This window comes from Caretta caretta, chromosome 25 (assembly GCF_965140235.1).
Source record: "Caretta caretta isolate rCarCar2 chromosome 25, rCarCar1.hap1, whole genome shotgun sequence".
In the NCBI taxonomy this organism is placed as follows: Eukaryota; Metazoa; Chordata; order Testudines; family Cheloniidae; genus Caretta; species Caretta caretta.
Window position 1 is genome coordinate 7,147,533 of NC_134230.1, and position 19,616 is coordinate 7,167,148.

Genomic DNA, 19,616 nt, shown 5'->3' on the forward strand with positions numbered 1-19,616 from the left:
CACTCCCCACCTTCCCCAGCACAACAGCCTCGCCCCTCCCACGCCCTCAGGGCAGCGACTTGCCCCCGGTGCTAGGGCATCAAAGTACCAACGGGCACAGAGACAGGGGCTGCAGCTAAGGTTGCACAGGGAGTGAGTGCCAACACATGGAAGAGAACCCTATCTGGGTTAAGATTAAACTCGATGAGTTTATGGAGGAGATGGTATGATGGGATAACATGATTTTGGTAATTAATTGATCTTTAAATATTCATGGTAAATAGGCCCAATGGCCTGTGACGGGATGTTAGATGGGGTGGGATCTGAGTTACTACAGAGAATTCTTTCCTGGGTATCTGGCTGGTGAATCTTGCCCATATGCTCAGGGTTTAGCTGATCGCCATATTTGGGGTCGGGAAGGAATTTTCCTCCAGGGCAGATTGGCAGAGGCCCTGGGGGTTTTTCGCCTTCCTCTGTAGCATGGGGCATGGGTCACTTGCTGGAGGATTCTCTGCTCCTTGAAGTCTTTAAACCACGATTTGAGGACTTCAATAGCTCAGACATTGGTGAGAGGTTTATTGCAGGAGTGGGTGGGTGAGATTCTATGGCCTGCGTTGTGCTGGGGGTCAGACTAGATGATCATAATGGTCCCTTCTGACCTTAGTATCTATGAATCTATTAATCTAAAACCCAGGAGTCCTGACTGGCCCCACTACCCAACCTCTCCGAGTTGACACTGGGACCCATAGCATGGAGCTCTGTAATGCACTGGCTGAGTGAGGTGGGGACCCAGCTGGTGGCTGGTCCTGCTAGAGAATAAGAGCCTACTACTTCTGCCAGTGAAGGATCTGTTCCGTGAGCTCGAGTGGCAGAGGCTTGTGCTTTTGGTGCCAAAGATCCTGCTGCCAGCGCTTGCCTGGGGGGTTCCCGACACTTTTACCCGACGTGGGGTATCGATCGAACGGTGCCCCGGGGACTGAGCCCCAGCCCTTGGCACCCAATGGCACAAGCTGGTGCTCTGGGAGCCACTGCATTAGGCCAGCAGGAGCCATGTGGGGAGGGCACCATGGGAGTGGTGCTGGGAGCTGCTGGCCGGGTGAGCCAGGCGTGACACTGACTTGTCCCCTTTCTCCCCGAAGGGCTGGCAGAGCAACCTGGGCACCTCCTGCTGCTTCTCTGGCGAACGAGTGAGCCGGCAGGAGTGAGGCTGGTGCAGGGCAGTGCCCAGCCCCCAGGAGAAGGCCCCACCAGGCTGTGGCACCGTGAAGCCCAGCTAGAGTGAAGCCAGAGGCTGGGCTGTGGAGGTGCCGTGTGCATTGGGGGAGCCGCCCTGCCCGTGGCCGGGGATGGAGGCCAATGGCAGCCTGGCCAGCGAGATGGGCTCGTGCTTCCGCAGCACCAACCTCAGCACCAACCTCAGCGAGAACGGCAGGAAGCTGATTGTCTCGCGCTGGTTCTCCACTGCCTTCGGCAGCATCGGCCTTGCTTCCAACCTCTTTGCCCTCTGTGTGCTGGTCAGCTCCTCCCGGAAGATGCACAGCCGCGCCCGCTCCTCCTTCCTCATCTTCCTCTGCGGCCTGGTGGTGACGGACTTCCTTGGCCTGCTGGTGACTGGGACCATCATCATCTCCTACCACTTCACCAAGTTCAACTGGATGGTGGTCGACCCTGCTTGCTACCTCTGCAACTTCCTGGGCCTCTCCATGGTCTTCTTCGGCCAGTGCCCGCTGCTGCTGGGAGCCACCATGGCCGGGGAGCGCTTCTTTGGCATCAACCGCCCCTTCTCCCGCTCCACCAGCATGTCCAAGCGCCGAGCCTGGTTCATGGTAGGCATGGTCTGGGCCTTCTCCTTCTCCCTGGGACTCCTGCCCATCCTGGGCCTGGGGGACTACACCCTGCAGTATCCCAACTCCTGGTGCTTCATCACTCTGCTGCATGATGCCAAGAACGTCACCTTCTGCCTGATCTTCGCCCTGCTGGGCATCCTGGCCGTAGGCCTCTCCTTCCTCTTCAACACGGTCAGCGTGGTGACGCTCTGCCGGGTCTACCATGACCGCGAGTCAGTGCAGAGGCGGCGGGACAGCGAGGTGGAGATGATGGTGCAGCTGGTGGGCATTATGATCATTGCCACCGTCTGCTGGTTACCCCTGCTGGTAAGGCCCCCCCCAGGGTTGGCTTCGCAACCGGGTCACAGATGCATTCACCTGCTGAACGCTGCCCAGCTGGCAGAGTCCCCAGCCCCTGCCACGCTGGATCCCCCAGCTGCTGGCTTTCCAGCCAGCATTCGCTGCCCCTGGGCCAGGACGCAAAGGGATCAGCAGGGGCCTTTATGGCCTTATTTTAGCATTCCAGTTAATCCCGACCTGCAGCCCCCTGCTAGCCCAGCCCTGGGCTCCCCCAGCTCTGCCGGTGCCCCTCACTCCCGACCTGCAGCCCCCTGCTAGCCCAGCCCTGGGCTCCCCCAGCTCTGCCGGTGCCCCTCACTCCCGACCTGCAGCCCCCTGCTAGCCAAGTCCCGAGTCTACCCGAGGGCAGCACTTCTCAGAGCCTGGGTCACATGCCTTGGGCTTGCGGGGCTGGTGCCCGCGGGCTAAAACCAGCCACCTGCATGTTCCCGCTGGGGCTGGAGCTAGGTTGTGAGTCCCTCCCCCTCCCCAGGTTTCAGAGCCGGGCGCCTGCCTGAGCCCAAATGGCTTGGTCCCGTGACAGGTGCCCGGCTGGTGCTGAGCCTCGGCACCACGTGGGGGTGGGGGGAACGGGGGGGTTGCAGTGTGTGTGGGGGGGGGGGTTGCAGTGTATGTGGGGGAGGGGGTTTGCAGTTTGGACGAACCCTTCGAGCTTGGCTCTATACACTGTGCCCTGGGTGCCCCCCTGAGCCGTCGGCACCCCTTAGCCCGGCCCGCTGTCACCAGGACGCCCAATGCCCCTCGCCCAGCCCCCCTGCGGCTTGGCCCCCCATCAGCCCTGAGCTGGGCTCTGCAGTACGGACAAGCAATAATCAGCATCAGGATCTGGCTGCTCCTGCTCTGGCCTGTCCCCCCACCCCAGCACAGCCACTACCTTGGCTTTAGCTCCCCTCTCCTCACTGGAACCCCCAAACTTCTGCCACACCTCCCCCCTGTCCTGCTGACCCCCCCCCCGGCCTTCCCGACCCCCCCCCCGGCCTGCTGCCCCATCCCTGTCTGTCCAACAGCCGCTCCCTTATCCTGACCTCACTGACCCCCCCTCGACTATCCCACGCGATATGGACAAAGCTGAGCACCTGATGGTCCCTCCTGGGCTGTTCCCAACCCCTCCCTCGGCCCACAATGTGAGGATTCACCTCCCCTTCCCAACGCTTCACAGCCAGGCTGCAGCCTGCACCCCTTTTCCAGGATCCCCCCAACTCCTCTGTGCCTGCCTCGGTTACAGCAATGCCCCCCGCCCCGCTGCAGCTACAACTGCTAGACTCCCCTTCTGCCCCCCCAACACTGCTAGTCCCTGCATAGCCCCGTCAGGGTTCCTTCCCCACTCTGAACTCTAGGGTACAGATGTGGGGACCTGCATGAAAGGCCCCCTAAGCTTATTCTTACCAGCTTGGGTTAAAACTTTCCCAAGGCACAAACTTTGCCTTGTCCTTGAACCGTATGCAGCCACCACCGAGCCTTTTAAACAAAGAACAGGGAAAGAGACCACTTGGAGACATCTTCCCCCAAAATATCCCCCCCAAGCCCTACACCCCCTTTCCTGGGGAGGCTTGAGAATAATATCCTAACCAATTGGTTACAAAATCATCAAAGACCCAAACCCCTGGATCTTGGAACAATGGAAAAACCAGTCAGGTTCTTAAAAGAGGGGTTTTATTAAAAAAAAAAAAAAGGTAAAAATCCTCTCTGTAAAATCAGGATGGAAAATACTTTACGGGGTATTCAGATTCAAAACACAGAGGATCCTCCTCTGGGCAAAACCTTAAAGTTACAGAAAACAGGAATAAACCTCCCTCTTAACACAGGGAAAATTCACATAAAACAAAAGAACTAACCCGCCTTGCCTGGCTTATCTAGACTGGTTGCAATATTGGAGACTTGGATTAGGATGGGTTGGAGAACATGGATTCCTGTCTGGCCTCTCTCAGTCCCAAGAGAGAACAAACACGTAAACAAAGAGTACAAAACAAAAGCCTTTCTCCCCCCCCCCCCCCCCCCCAAGATTTGAAAGTATCTTGTCCCCTTATTGGTCCTTTGGGTCAGGTGCCAGCCAGGTTAGCTGGGCTTCTTAACCCTTTACAGGTAACAGGATGTTGCCTCTGGCCAGGAGGGATTTTATAGCCCTGTGCACAGAAAGGTGGTCACCCTCCCCGTTATATTTATGACACCCCGTCCCCAGCCATGCCGGCCTCGAGATCCCCACAGCACAGTTCCACCCCCTCCATCAGCCCCCAGCCCCTGCCCATTTGCTGGTGCTTGATTTATAACTACCCAGCCTCCTTGGCCACTGTGCCCTGCCTGCCCCATCCAGTGAGGTGCCCCCCCCATCCGGTGTGCTCTGACCCACTGCCCCCCCAGCGTGCCCTGCCTACCCCCATCTGACCTGCACCCTCCCCGCCAGGGTCTGTATACCCCATCTCCACCCCCTGCCATGCCCTGCCTATCATCCCCCCGCCCACTTCCCCAGTGTGCCCTGCTTACCCCATCTCCCTCCCCCACAGTGTGCCCTGCCTGCCCTGTCTGGCTAGGTGCCCCTCCTACCCAGTGTGCTCTACCTACCCCATCTCCCCCCGCCATACCCTGCCTACCCCTATCGCCTACCCCACCTGGCTAGGCACCCCCCACCCCCATGTGCCTCAGCCCCTCAGGTGAGAAGGCATGGACAGACCGACAGACGCTGTGTGACCCCATGTGGGGGGATGGACAGATGGACAGGCGCTGTGTGGCCCCAGGCAGGTGGCAGGATGGCCAGGACATGGGCCATGACACAGCTTTGGTCCCAGGACCACTGAGCCCCCCAGCCCGCACCTGTTCCTACCCCTAACCTCTCCCCTCCCCCCCAGATATTTATCATCCAGACGGTCCTGCAGGAGCCCGCCCCCGGCTTGCTGCCCCGACACATCCCGCGGCAGACCGAGGAGATGCTGCTGATCTACCTGCGCATGGTCACCTGGAACCAGATCCTGGACCCCTGGGTCTACATCCTCTTCCGCAGGGCTGTGCTGAAGCGCATCTACCCCCGCCTCAAGACACGGCCCTCCATCGTCTCCCTCTACCCCATGCTCAACGCCTCCCTGCGCCGCAAGCTCACTCAGGAGTCTGTGCTGCAGTAGCCGAGGGCATCTGGGCGGGCAGCGAGCAACGGGCCCAGAGTAGGCACTGCCAGGGCCACCTCCTTGGGGGGCACGAGGGGGGAGACAGGCCCCAGCCCTGGACTCAGGCTGCCCCAGGGACAGCAAGTTTGGGTTGGCACCTGAACCGATGTTGCCTCCAATCTCTGGACCCGGCTCGCCTGGCAGCAGGGAGCTGTGGGGCTGAGCTCCCTGCCTGGCCCCTGCCAGGAAGCATGAGGTTGGATGCCTCAGCCGCGGGCTGGCAGAATGGGGATCTCAGCACCAGCTCCAAATGCCACGCCCCATCCTGGATGGTGCCCATGGTGCTCCTGGGGTGGGTGCTGAGAGCCCTGGGATGGAGATTCCCTCCCCCCGAATTCGACCTCCCTGACTCTTGGCTTTATAACTTGGGCAGAAAAGCTACTTTAAAAACCCACAGTCCTTGGAGTAGGAGCCGCCCCCCCTCCCCACCACGCACCCCAGCTGCATCCACCGCCAGTGTGTCCCCCCCAGACTGCAAGTGCACCCACTCGTGCGTCACTCACAGGCTCATTCCGGCTTCCCTCCCGGTGTCTGCCGACAAGCTGCACCCGGCGCCAGATGGGCCGGGGGTCACGGCTGGAATTTCCTGCCTGGGCCTTGGCTGAGTGTTGAACTCGGCCCCATGGACAACAGCCCCCGCTGCTGCTTGGTAGGGAGCCATTGTCCCTGCAGGCTGGGAGGGGGCAGGAGAGGGCTGGGGGGTCCCGGAGGGAGACGGGGCTATCTAGAGGAGCAGGATAGGGATGGGGGCTGTCCAGACGCAGGAATAGGACAGGCTGGCTGGGGGACGGGGGCTGTTCAGGGGCAGGCTGGGGGGGGAGGGGGCTGTTGGGGGGGGCACAGGACAGGGAATGTGGCTGTCCAGGGGGTGGTGGCTGTTGGGGGGGGCAGGAAGGGGACAAGCTGGCTGGGGGCAGGACAGGGATGGGGCTGTCCAGGGGGAGAGGGCTGTTGGGGGGGCAGGAAGGGGACAGGCTGGCAGGGGGAGGGGGACAGGAAGGGGACAGGCTGGCAGGGGGAGGGGGACAGGACAGAAATGGTGCAGGACAGGGATGGGGCTGTCCAGGGGGAGAGGGCTGTTGGGGGGGGCAGGAAGGGGACAGGCTGGCTGGGGGGGGCAGGACAGGGATGGGGCTGTCCAGGGGGAGAGGGCTGTTGGGGGGGCAGGAAGGGGACAGGCTGGCAGGGGGAGGGGGACAGGAAGGGGACAGGCTGGCAGGGGGAGGGGGACAGGACAGAAATGGTGCAGGACAGGGATGGGGCTGTCCAGGGGGAGGGAGCTGTTGGGGGGGCAGGAAGGGGACAGGCTGGCGGGGGGGGGCAGGAAGGGGACAGGCTGGCTGGGGGGGGGGGGGGGCAGGACAGGGATGGGGCTGTCCAGGGGGAGAGGGCTGTTGGGGGGGGCAGGAAGGGGACAGGCTGGCAGGGGGAGGGGGACAGGACAGAAATGGTGCAGGACAGGGATGGGGCTGTCCAGGGGGAGGGGGCTGTTGGGGGGGGCAGGAAGGGGACAGGCTGGCTGGGGGGGGCAGGACAGGGATGGGGCTGTCCAGGGGGAGGGAGCTGTTGGGGGGGCAGGAAGGGGACAGGCTGGCTGGGGGGGGGGGCAGGAAGGGGACAGGCTGGCTGGGGGGGGGGCGGGACAGGGATGGGGCTGTCCAGGGGGAGAGGGCTGTTGGGGGGGGCAGGAAGGGGACAGGCTGGCAGGGGGAGGGGGACAGGACAGAAATGGTGCAGGACAGGGATGGGGCTGTCCAGGGGGAGGGGGCTGTTGGGGGGGGCAGGAAGGGCGCAGGCTGGCTGGGAGGCTATCAATCCGCACGCTCATTCCAGCAATAAAAGTCTGGTTGGTTCCACTCTCGGCGCCGGGCTCTGCGGGGAGGGTGCGTGGCGAACTCCTGGGAGCTGGTTTTTAACATGGGCTGTCCAGGCTCCGGGCCCTGAGCGACTCTGGGGCCGACTGGAGCACGGCCGGGCAGGCCCAGCCCTGGTGCGCCACATGGGGAAGAGACTTGAATTCACACTCCTTAAACCTTGTTGAGGTTGGCTTGTCAGCATTAATGTGAGGGAGGGGAGAGCTCCCGGCCCCCCCAGCCCAGGCACTCTGTGGCCCTTCCCCCACCCGACAGGATTTAACAAACCGGGGGCCTTGTGCTTTGGGGCCCGTTAGGTCGCTTGCCTTCCACGTTTCCCACTGTTTCCCCCACAATCACCGGAGCCAGAAACTGACCTTGTTTGTTTGTTTTTAATGAACCCCCAGATTGTTCCACAATCCCGGGACTCCGGGAGCTGGGGCTCTGAGAAACTCATCACATATCACAAGTTGTGAGCTCACATGGTGACTCCTCCCCGCCCCAGGCTCTGTGGAGCCCAGGACCGTCTCTCTCCCATCAGCGGCCGCTCCTCATCTCAACCCTCCCCGTGCCCCGAGAGATGGGCAGCGAGACCCAAGGGGCCCGGGGCCTCCAGAGCAAAACAGAGGCTTTGAACAAGCCGAAGCCGTCTGGCTCTCTGCCCTGGTCACTGCCAGTGGGCACGGCTCCTCCATGCACCAGGGTAGGGCCTGGGCCTGCCCCCACCCCATGGGGAGTAGGCAAGGTGGCCAGTGCTGAGCAGCCTGCGGCCAGGGCAGCCCTTCACCCTCACGGCCTCCCTTGAGACTGCCACCCCAGAATGGCCCCCGCCCAGCAAAGAGCCCGGCTGGGCCCAGCAAGCCGGCTCCATAGGGCTGGCCAGCACCAGCAGTCGAGGCGGGGTCTGATCTGCGCCCCAAGGCAGGGAGGGCGTTGGAGCCCGCCTGACCCTGAAGCCGCAGGTCTCCCCAAGAGAGGCAGCCCCCAGCAGTCCTGTGGAGCTGGCATCCCCACCACGATCTGTTGGGGGGGCTGAGTCCCCTCCCTTCCCCTGATTGCCCCTCATGCCAGCAGGGGCTGGCTGATGCCTTCACGCCGCTCCCCACCTCCGCAGGGCTGTTGAGCCAGGTCCCTGGGCCCCTCGGGTGCCAGACAGCCAGGAAATGCCACAGCCGCACGAGGGCACCTGGTCCTTGGAATTCGCAGGGGGCTCCTGGCCCTACCCCCCCGCCAAGCATCTCCAGCCCAGCCCTGGAAACGACCTGGGGGTCCTGGCCCTGACCCCCACCCAGAATCCCTGACCCAGCCCTGTGAATGACCGGGGTACCCCTGCTGCCCCCCGGCCCAGCCTGGGCTTGCTGTGGGTCCCAGGGTGGGCAAGGGACCCGCACAGAGATGCTTGGTCATGCAGCGGCCAACAAGCCCAATGGGCCCCTGCCCCCAGAGCCAGGCCCCTTTGCCCCCGTCTCCCTCGCCCCCAGAGCGGGCCTCCGCCCCTCTCACCCGCTGGCTGGCGGGGGGGGGGGGGGGGTCATCAGAGCAAAGGGCGAGGAAACGGTCAGAGTCACACCAGCCCCACGTCCCCACATGAGTCCTGGCCTGTCCCCGTCCCCCCCCAGGGTTCCCCCAACTGCCCCCTGGGTTCAGCGCCAGCCCTGGCCGCTGTGCGGAGAGCGGAGGAGGGAGGCAGCGATGGGCAGTGGCTCCAGGGAAGGCCCCGAGGAGCTGCCATTACTTGGGCTCATAGCCAGGATGGGCACCAGGGCCTGGACTAGCCCCGGCCTGCAGGGACTGCTCCCGCCCCGGGCCCACCACCCCATCTGACCAGGGCCTGAGGCAGATCCCCTGGGTTTCCCGGAGGGGCCCTTGCCAGTCCCTGCCCAGCTCGGCGTGGGGCCTCTCTGGGGCAGGAGCTGGGCCCAGCCAGCCAGTGCGGGCACCGCAGGGCTCCCCCCCGGAGCAGGAAGACAGGGGGCTGCCGCTGGGGCAGGAGGGAGCCCGTGGCCAGGGGGCAGACGTCACAGGCCAAGTGCTCTGCCCCCTCCCCTATTTCCTGCCCCCTTGGGCTCCACGGATGGCGGCCCAGACCTCGGCCACGAACTCGCCCGGGAACGCGAACTCGCCCAGCACCGAGTCCAGGCTCTTGGCAAACTCTGCGGGGCTCAGGCACTCCCGGGCCACCTCCACCATGGTTGAGGCTATGGAGAGAGGACAGAGCTCAGCCGGGGGGTCAGGGCGATGGGCTGGACCCCAGTGCCCCCGGGACAGGCCCAGGGGCCAAGGGACCTGCTGAGAAGGGCAGCGAGGCCTTGGCCCAGTCTGCCCGCCCCAACCCTGCCCTCCCCCATGTCACCGGGGCCCAGCCCCTGGCCTCCCCCGGATGTCACCGGGGCCCAGCCCCGGCACTCCCCCACACCAGCCCTTGGCCCCCCCCCCCCCCGGACCCTGGACCTGCCCTCCCCTCCTCCCTGGGGCCTGGAAGCTGCCCCCTCCCCACCCCCTCTGCCAGCCCTGCTCACCCAGCTCCACGTCCCGGATGCCCATGTAGCTCTCCAGCAGGTCGTCCACCCTCCGGGCAGCCTCCTTCTCCCAGGCGCTGGGCTGTGGGCAGGAGCCAGGGCAGCAGAGTCACTGTTGGTTCAACCTTCTCGGCCCCTAATTGCTGCAGGGGGCTGGATCGGAGGCCTTGGGCCAGGCCCTCGTGCCGGCCCGTTGACAGCCTTGGGCATCATGGGAGGGGCCTTCATGGACTGGGGCGCACCCCCCACAGGCACAGGGGAGCCAGCTGGGGCACTGGTGCAGGAGGTGCCTTGGCCAGATGAGTCCTACTGTGCATTAGGGGCGTTCCCTGGCCCAACCCAGACCAGCTTTTTGCTCCTTGTTAGTTTCGGACCCCCCCCCCGCCCCCAAGAGTCACCTCCCCCACCCCCGGCGAGAGGGTGCTGCCCAGAATCGGGGGCCCTCTGGCATGGAGAGCGGCACCACTGGTCAGGCTCTGAACTCTGACCCCCAGGCGGATAGCAGGAGGCCAGGACAGGAAACATCCCCTTTGCAGCACCAGGGTGGGGCAGGGAGCAGGTACCTGCCACCCCATCCCTGCCTGGCTCTGCGGCAGCCAGCCAGTGAGTATACACACGGGTCTGTGTGCACACACCAGGCGCACACATGAGTAGGGGCCTCTCTGGGGCCATGCATGTTTGCACCCGACTTTGTCCCCATTGGCATGGGTGGTGACTGCATGTACAGCACCATGCGCGCATGGGACTGACTGCACCCACCTGCGTGAGCACGTGCATGTGCACACGTGACAATGTGTAGTCACTGGCACCCGTGCCCAGTCCCTGGCTCCCTCACCCTGCAGGTCCTGGAGCTGCCTTCTCTAGCTAGGACACCTGGGTCCGTGGGCAGAGCTCCCGTGAGCAGCGATTCCAGGCACTCCCTGCAGGGAGCCAGAGCTGGGGGGCTGGGCCAGGGGAAGGGAGTGGCAGCAGTCTGCTTTGGGGAATGGTCGTGTGTGACCCCCCCTCACCTCACAGCCCCCCAGGGATTTCACTTCTTACACGTATTTTCCCCCTTCGCCTCCTCCCCCGATTTGGTCATGGGGAGGGGATACACTCCCCCAACTTACCACATCCTCCAGGCTGGCGGTGCCCCGGGCACGCAGCCGCAGGGTCTCCTTGCCACTGGCCACCTTGCCCTCGCCTGGGCACTTGCTGCTCTTGGTCCTCTGCCCAATCATATCTGGGACACAGACGGGGGGCGAGGGGGCTGTTCAGAGCGGATGCCAGGGCAGGCACAGGGTCCGGGTGTCTTTTCCTTGTGCCAAAGCACCATGCCCAGCCGGGGAGCAAAGACCCAGCTCCACCCAGGACACCCCCTGGGCCCCAGGCAAGCCCTGGGCAAAGGGGCCCTGTCCCAACACCCCCATCCTTCCCCAAAGGAAGTCCCAGGAAGTGACTGACCTCTGGCAGGGCGTGGGGGTGGATCGGGCCCACTGGAGTCTATCACACTCTGTGGGGCAGGAAGGGGTTCTGTCAACTGGCCTATCCAAGGTCTAACCCCAGATGGGAGCCCGGGAAGAACAGCCCGGGCTCCATTGAACACTGCCCCAAAACTAGAGCACAGAGCCTTTCTCTCTGCATCACTGGAACGCAGCCACCTCTGGGGTGGAACATGGCCGCTGATCCACAGCAGCACATTGCCAAGGGTTGTGTGAGGACCAAGTATCCCTTGGATGCCTGCAGCCTGTGGGTGATGGGGGGCAGTGTGGAGGGCATATGGGGGAGGGCAGTAGTGGGGGGTAAATCAGTGTCAGAGGACATGGGCTGGGGTGAGGCATGTGGGAGGGCAATTGAGTGTTGGAGGGCAGTGGGAAGGATTAAAAGCTGCAGCGAGGCTGAGAACGGCATTAACTCATTCTAGCGATTGCTCAGCCAGTGCAGGCAGCCCCCAGCCCTGAGGGGTGCACAGTCGCCTTGATCCCTGGGCTGCACAGTGGGTGGAAGCAGAAAGGCCCCGAGCCGGTCCCAGGCCTGAATTAATCGGATTCAAGCTCCCTTCCCCAATTAATACAATTAATTCAACCTAAACTAGGGTTCCCCACTTTCTAATCACAGAAAACCAAACATCCTTGTTCTCCCCCATCCTGAGGCCCCGCTCCTGCTCCAAAGCCCCCTGCTCACTCCATCCCTCACTCACTCGCTCATTTTCACCGGGCTGGGGCAGGGTTGCAGAAGCGGGTGAGGGCTCTAGCTGGGGGTGCAGGCTGGGGGGGATGAAGGATTTGGGGTGCAGGAGGGGCCTCTGGGGTGCAGGGTGGGACCGAGGGGTTTGGAGTGCGGATAGGGGCTCAGGGCTGGGGCAGGAAGTTGGGGCATGGGGGGGGGAGGTTCAGGGCTGCGTAGGGGTGCAGGCTCTGGGCACCGCTTACCTCGGGCAGCTCCTGGAAACGGCCGGCATGGCCGGCTCCTAGGTGAAGGGACGGCCAGGGATCGCTGCGCGCTGTCTCCACCTACAGGTGCCACCCCTGCAGCGCCCATTGGCCGAGGTCCCAGCCCGACGGAGCTGCAGAGCCAGCTCTCAGGGTGGGTGCCGCGCACAGAGCCCCCTGGCTGCCCCTGCGCCTAGGAGCCGGACATGCCAGTTGAGTCCGGGAGCCACACAGCGTCACGGGAGCCTGCCAGCCCCGCTGCGCCGCCAACCGGACTTTTAACGGCCTGGTCAGTGGTGCTGACCGGAGCCGCCTGGGGCGCTTTTCGACTGGCTGTTCTGGTCGAAACCCGGATGCCTGGCACCCCTACCTCAACCCAGGGGCCAGTGGCCGGGCCCAGCCCCGGGGACTCACTCAGCCCCCAGCAGCGCTGGTTACAGGCCTAGCTAGGCTTCAGGCCAGGGCCCAGCCCAGCTGTCCGTGCACCTCTGGTGGGAGACACCGACATGGGCTGCCCGACGTTCCCCCGGGGAGCAGGAGAGAGGGGGCGGGCGGAGGTCGGTGGGGAGAAGGGGCAAATGGAAGAACACCAGGGCTGCGCCATGGCTTCCTGGTGATCCAGCCCAGCAACCCGGCTTCCAATGCTGGGATTGCAGCTCCGGGCACACGGAACGGCACAGATCTCCGACCAGCCCGAGCAGGTCCAGTCAGCACGTGGCTCTCCCAACCCGCAGCCCTGCTAGCCCACCCCTGGGCTCCCCCCACCCAGCTCAGCCGGTGCCCCTCACTCCCGACCCACAGCCCCTGCCGTCCCAGGTCTGGGCTCCCCTCACCCAGCTCGGCCGGTGCCCCTCACTCCCGACCCGCAGCCTGGGGTCTCCACTTAGGAGAGATTCCCAGTTATTCTGAAAGCTGGTTCTGTGATAAGGGCAAATCTGCAGCAGATTGTGACGCTCAGGCAGCCGGTTTAACCCCCATCCCCCGGGGTTAAAGGCCAGGGACAGCAAACACTTGGCCCTGCAGCTGCAGAGTGTCTGGTGTGCGCGTGTTTGTGTAACTCACCAAAGGCCCTTTTGGGCTGCACCAGCCGCAGGGTGAAGGGCTGGGCCCTGGGCAGCTCCCGCAGCATCTTGGCAACATCATAGTGGCGGCAGCCCACGATGCTCTGGTCGTTGATGGCCTCGATGCTGTCGCCCACGCACACAGTCTGGACGCAGTTCATGACGCTCCCGTCCTTGATCCTCTGGAGCGTGGGACATGCCAGTCAGTGGGGGTGGAGGAACACGGCCGGCTGGGGGTAGAAGGGGGCATGGGGACACAGCAGGGCTGAGCTGCTCCCGGTCCTTACACATGGGGGGTGTCCATGCAGGTGCCTCCCAGCCATCAGGAGCAGCGCTACTGGGCAGCGGGGATGACCTTAGAGCTGCACCCTGGGGTGGGGCTGGGGAGTGACAACACCAGGACCCCCCTAGCACAACAACAGCGGGTGTTTCTCCAGCCCCCACCCCCAGTTTCGCAGGGCAGGAAGCAGCTGCTTGTGAACTGCCTGGAGCGGTGACTGCCTGGCGGGTGTGACCAAGTTCCTGCTCTACCTTGGTGGGCCTTGCGCTTACTGGCGGATTTGCTCGCCTTGGAGCTTCACGGCAGCCCTCAGCTTGGCCGTTTTTCTGAATTCACAGTCCAGGTCGACTCCTCCCGTGTCTGACCAGGAGTTGGGAGGATTGGGGGGGAACCCGGGCCCGCCCTCTACTCCGGGTTCCAGCCCAGGGCCCTGTGGATTGCAGCTGTGGAGTGCCCCCTGGAACAGCTGTGTGACAGCTGCAACTCCCTGGGCTACTTCCCCATGGCCTCCTCCCAACCCCTTCTTTATCCTCACCACAGGACCTTCCTCCTGGGGTCTGATAACGCTTGTGCACCTCAGTCCCCCAACAGTCCGCGTTCTCACTCTCAGCTCCTGGTGCCTCTTGCTCCCAGCTCCTCACACGCACACCACAAACTGAAATGGGCTCCTTTTTAAAACCCAGGTGCCCTGATTAGCCTGCCTTAATTGATTCCAGCAGCTTCTTGATTGGCTGCAGGTGTTCTAATCAGCCTGTCTTAATTGTCTCCAGAAGGTTCCTGATTGTTCTGGAATCTTCCCTGTTCTGGAACCTTCCCTTACCCAGGGAAAAGGGACCTACTTAGCCTGGGCCTAATATATCTGCCTTCTATTACTCTCCTACAGCCATCTGGCCCAACCCTGTCACACTGGGAACGTGGATGTTGGGCTGGGCAGCACCCAGTGCAATGGGGCCGGCTGGCATCTGGGGCCCCAGGCCCTGCCTGAAATCAGCCCTGCTCTGCCTCCATGACCCTGGGCTGGCCTGGAGAGAACCCAGCCCTTGGGAAGGGCAATGCGGGGGGGCTCCCCTCCCTTCTCTGCAGGGGGAAATCATGTCCAGCTGAGCAAAGCTTCAGGCTACTTTTCCTGTGGGGTTTCCTTTTATGGGGGGGTATTTGCCCCTCTCCCCCCATCTGCAGGGCTCTGACCCCCTCCCCCCATCTGCAGGGCTCTCTCTCAGAAAGCAGCTCCCTGAATATTTTTGTCTTCAGCTGAGTTCCCCTGGCTCCTCAGGTATCACCCTGGTGGCCCCACCCAGCCAATCTCCTGGCACCAGCACCAGCTGCTTCCAAGGAAGGTGCGAGAATCCCTGCAGGCAGCCGTACAGTAACCAGTCCTTGGTCGGGGGCCCTGCTGACCCCCCCGGCTAGAGGCTGGCTCGTGCCCTGAACCAGGGAGACTGCAGGTTGAGAACCACTGCTCTGTAGCCATGTCCACGCCCTTTTCTGAGTCCTGCCATGCTCTTGGACTCCCTGGTATCTTGTGGCAGTGAGTTCCACAGGCTGCCAGTGGGATCCACAGGTATCACCTTGGATCAGTTTCAAATCTGCTGCTTTTCCATGTCATTGCCTGACCCCAACTCTCACCTCATGAGAGGGGGAGATCAGAGGCCCCCACTCTGCCTTCTCTAGAGCAGCCCTGCTCTCAGAGCCTTTCAGCAATGCTCTCTCAGCTGCCTCCTCAAACGAGGCGCTCTTCTTTCGGTACCATTTCTTCCATGTCCCCACTCATCTCCATCTGACTCCATGTGCTTAGAGCCTGCCCGGGGGGATTCCCTGCTGTGTGCAGTGAATGGGACATTTACATTGTGTGGGGAGGTGATTTTAATGAGAATAAACATCTGTAAACTCTCTGCTCCCAGCTCAGGAGTCCCAGGGCTGGAGTGCATGAGCCGCCCGATGGGCCATCTCCTGGAAACCAGCCTTCCCTGGCCCCTGGACCACAAGCCCCGTCCTGGACTGTCTGACCTGAAAAGTCCCCTTGCTCTCACCCCCCCAAAGTTTTGATTTTTCAGCAACAAATAGAAAACAGAAATATTTTGATTGCGAAACGCCACCTGGTGCCCCATGGGAGTTGTAGTTCAGTGATTGTTGCTCCCACCCTCCTTTATGGGCCGTCCTGCCAGGTTGGACTACTACTTCCACAATGCACCAGGCTCTCCCCTCTTGGTGAGGCATTATGGGTGTCAGAGTCACAGTGCATCATGGGAGATGGAGTCCAGCTGGGGAGTAAGGAGAATGGGAACACAAAACACCCAAACCGCGGCTCCCAGGAGGCACCACGGCAGGGTTCCCAACTCCAGACAGTTTGGGGGTTGGGGGTGCAGTTTTTAAACAAACACTGGAGGTTTCCCACAAGAAGCTGACAGCCACTTTTCAACAAAAACCCAATTTTCCATTAAAAAAACCAAACCAAACAAAAAACCACTCTCCTGATGGATAATTCTTGGCTGTTCCTGGCACAATTCCCTCTCCTCCACTGCAGCCCCTCCAGCCCATGGCCCTCACCCACCTTGATGAAAGCATAGCCCGCCCCGTTGTCAGTGATGGTCAGCCCCAGTGCATCCTCCGTCTTGGTCACTTCCACCTCCTTGGTCTCGCCCCGCACATGTGCGAAGATGAAATCCTCCAGGCCGATCTGGCCCCCCAGCAGCTTCTGCATGTCCACCTTGTGGGTGTTGAGGGTGCAGAAGAGGATCTGCCAGAGAGCAGCTGCCTCACCGTTCTGCCCACCGGGGTTGGGAGCTTGGAACACCCTCCACCCAACAGCTCAGCGGGGCAGCGGCTGGCATGCAGAGAGACACAGAGCACCCAGCACCATGATACCCCCAAGCGTCCCCAAACGTGGGAAATGTACCCCTTTTTGCCCATTTTGAGTTGCAGACCCTGGAACTCTGCTTTTTGCCTTGGAGGGACAAGTCAGTTTTGGGGCTTATTTTATCCATTTTTGTTCATTGATGATCACGTGAAAGGTGTTCACTTCAAGGAAAGGGAAATGGGCCAATCGGGAAAGCGAGCCTTGCATTTGTTGGAGACGTTCCCATTCCCTACTGCAGCCGCTCGTGAAAACGGAGGCCCACAACCACACATGACAACCCCGCATTATTACTGATCATTGATTCCGTCTTGGCAGCGCCCTGAGCCAAAGGCCTTTTGGGTGATCATCACTGTGCAAAAATAAATGAATAACCCACAGAGCTGAGCTGTCCCCACCCGGCCTTCCTTGGAACTCCAGGGTCTGCAACTCAGAGTGGGCAAAATTAGGTGCATTTTCAAACCACAAACATGATGGGCTTTTGTTGTTTTGTTGTTAAAGAAGCAAGTTGGCTGTCAGTGAATTGACCAGGTTGGACTCAGTACATTTCCTTACCCTGTGGGACCTCAGGCAAATTTCTTAGTTTCCCTGTGCCTCAGTTTCCCCATCTGTAAAATGGGGATAACCATCCTTCCCTGTCTGGCTTGTTTAGATTTCACTCTTTGGAGACAGGGCCTGGCTGACAGTGTTTGTGCAGCGCCCAGCACAATCAGGGCCCTCGGTTCGTTTGGGGCCTGTAGCTAAAGAATAACTAGGGTGAATTTCTGAGACATGGATCTGGTGTCTCCTGTACACTATGCTGCTAGTGCGACAGCGGAGGTCACAAGCTTGACCCCGACAAGCTGGAGGGGCAGGGGCAGGCTCTCTCCAGCCCAGCGCTGCTGCAGAGGGCACCCGCAGCAGCACGGGTTACTGTGGCCCTATCCAGAGTCGTGAACTGAGCACGAACAGGAACAACCCACAGGAGCTAACAGGCAGCCCCAGCTCTGCCCACACGAGAGCGACAGAGACTCACTGAACCCGTTTCATGCAAGCTACTGAGCAGCATCAGATGGTAACAAGTGAGAGTCACAACTCGCCCGGGCTGGATCGAACCATGTTAAAGGCGACAGGTCCAGCAGCCCATTACTGATCCCCCAGGCCACCAGCACCCCGACAGGACAATCCGTGGAATAACGTGCCTCTCCCTAGCAGCATTCAGCTGAGGATCTCAAAGCACCCAGCCCCATAGGGGAGGCAGACAACCACAGCATAGGTAAACCTGTGCCAACTGGTCTTGATAGTCCCAGGTGTCTTGGCTAAGGAACAAACCAGCCAGAGTTTTCTTCATCACCCCTACTGATTGCACAGCCACTTCTAGGCGCAGATCTTTTGAAAGGTGGGTCAGATGGGGAAATTGAGGCACCGAGGGGAGATGTGTCTTGCCCAGGGTCAGAGAGAGAGTCACGGTGGAGCTGGGACTAGAACCCAGGGCTCCCGCCCACAGCGGGCTTTGTCATGACGGCACAGGAACGGCATGTACCAGATGGACCCTGGAAGGCAGCCCAGGTCCTGGCAGATGCTATGGCGCCATGGAGGCAAGCCCTGCAGCTGTAACCAGAGCTTGGCCTTAACCCTCTGGGGACCAGAGCCAGCTAGCTGGAATGTGCAGGGCTCCAAAGGCTAGCAGCAGACCCCCCCACCCCACCCCAGATCAAGGGCAGAGGGGAGCCTTGGCACAGGTGTGTCAGGCTCAGGTATCCCGGCTCTTCGGCTGGGTTAGCCGCTGCCCCGCCCCCCACCCCATGCTGCTCCTGCCTCACCTCAGTGGGGGAGATGTCGAAGACCTCGGCGATTTTGGCATACAACTCCTTCACATTGGTGAAGCCCTCGATCTTGCCCGTGGGGCTGCCGTGGGCCAGCTGCGTGTGGAAGACCAGCCTGGGCCGGACCCACGGGGATGGCTGCGAGAAGGCAGCGGGGGCACCATCCCCAGGTTTCCCCACTTCAGGCGGGGCCTCCGTGGCCCCCTGCTCCGGGGACACCCCATTCTCCATGGGCTTCTCCTCCTCTTCCTCGCCTGCCTTCTTGCTTCGCCGGCCTGATCTCCGCAGCATCCTGTTGCCCTGCTTTCAGGGCCACAATGGCAGCTGCCCCTGCTGAATTATAGATCGCCCCAGCTCTCAGCCCAGGGAATCTGATCCCCGGAGCGCAGGTAATTCGAGGAGTGTCAGATGAGCTCCCCTCCACACAGGCAGAGCTCCAAGCTGCAGGGACCTGGGGAGCAGGAAGAGCCAGCAAGCAAACCCCTGGGAACAGCAGCTGTGCTGAGAGGTTACCAGGGGCAACAGGGGTTTGGCTGTTCCACCACCGCAGCTTCCAGCTAACGGCCAGTGTATGTTTACCGTCAGGAGAGCGACCCTATAAAAACACCTTCTTAAGCACTTATGATGGGTCACTGCCAGGGACTGAACCAGCAATTTGGGGATGTATGTGCATAAGCTTTTGGCACCTGGGCTCTGGTCACTCCAAGGCAGCAGCATCTTGCACACCTGAGGGGGAACAAAGGACCATGCTGGGTTCCCAAGGGTTACACACTTCCCCTGGCCAGGGGCACGGCCGCCCAAGCACCGGAGATGGACAGCTGTTCAAACCCCACTGCCGGTCCCGGCCAGGAAATGCACAGGCAGCACTGGGCCGCGAAGCAGCCTCCACCCCAATGCTCCAGAGCCACAGACTCTCAGGGTCGGAAGGGACCTCAGGAGGTCACCTAGTCCAACTCCCTGCTCAAAGCAGGACCAACCCCAACTAAATCATCCCAGCCAGGGCTTTGTCAAGCCTGACCTTGAAAACCTCTAAGGAAGGAGATTCCACCCCTCCCTAGGTAACCCATTCCAGGGCTTCACCACCCTCCTAGTGAAAAAGTTTTTCCTAATATCCAACCTAAACCTCCCCCAGTCTGGCCAGGCCCGAGGCAGTAGCAGACTCCTAAGCCTCTTACAGGGACCAGCCCCTGGCGGATGTCCCCGACCCCTGGCCAGTCTTGGCAGGAGCAGTGCGTGGAAGTTATCGCTTTGGAGGAGTGAGTTTTGTAAACAACCCCCCTCCCAGCTGGTTTCAGCCCACATGGTGCCCTGCCCCAAAGGGGACTTTGCCTGAATTGCTTGGCAAGAGCAGTGGGTTTGGCTTTTCACCTCAGAAGCATGGAAGAGCTGCACTCTGGTCTCAAGGTTGAAGTTATCTGCATCAGAAGGCGGCATCTCTGGTCCAGCGCTGGGATTTCCTCTTGGACGGGAGAGCAGCAGCTGAGCTCTTTGCAAAACCCAGACGAAGGAAATC

The 19,616-nt window shown here is 61.7% G+C and overlaps 2 protein-coding genes and 1 long non-coding RNA gene across 7 annotated transcripts in view; 2 read left to right on the plus strand and 1 right to left on the minus strand.

The window, feature by feature from the left end:
- The window catches only part of TBXA2R (thromboxane A2 receptor), a 47,067-nt gene extending 40,985 nt beyond the window's left edge, over positions 1–6,082 (plus strand). For all 4 annotated transcript variants that reach the window (XM_048831155.2, XM_048831154.2, XM_075123198.1 and 1 more), the window contains exons 2-3: positions 1,119–2,132; positions 5,009–6,082. In XM_048831155.2, the coding sequence (XP_048687112.1) occupies positions 1,326–2,132; positions 5,009–5,278 (1,077 nt within the window). In that variant the 5' untranslated portion in view covers positions 1,119–1,325 and the 3' untranslated portion in view covers positions 5,279–6,082. The remainder of the gene's footprint in view (positions 1–1,118; positions 2,133–5,008) is intronic.
- Positions 1–19,616, plus strand: part of LOC142070093 (uncharacterized) — a 270,503-nt gene that overhangs the window by 52,899 nt on the left and 197,988 nt on the right. The window lies entirely within an intron of this gene.
- Positions 7,547–19,594, minus strand: GIPC3 (GIPC PDZ domain containing family member 3). Of its 2 annotated transcripts, XM_075123305.1 has the most exons (7): positions 19,472–19,594; positions 18,101–18,829; positions 15,996–16,181; positions 13,166–13,346; positions 10,802–10,914; positions 9,693–9,774; positions 7,547–9,371 (listed from the first exon to the last, which is right to left on the minus strand). In XM_075123305.1, exons 2-7 carry the CDS (start codon positions 18,392–18,394, stop codon positions 9,220–9,222), a joined length of 1,008 nt encoding a protein of 335 aa, XP_074979406.1. In that variant the 5' UTR covers positions 18,395–18,829; positions 19,472–19,594; the 3' UTR covers positions 7,547–9,219. The 2 variants fall into 2 exon arrangements, with proteins under 2 accessions (XP_074979406.1, XP_048687028.1); XM_048831071.2 differs by having other exon boundaries at positions 18,101–19,488.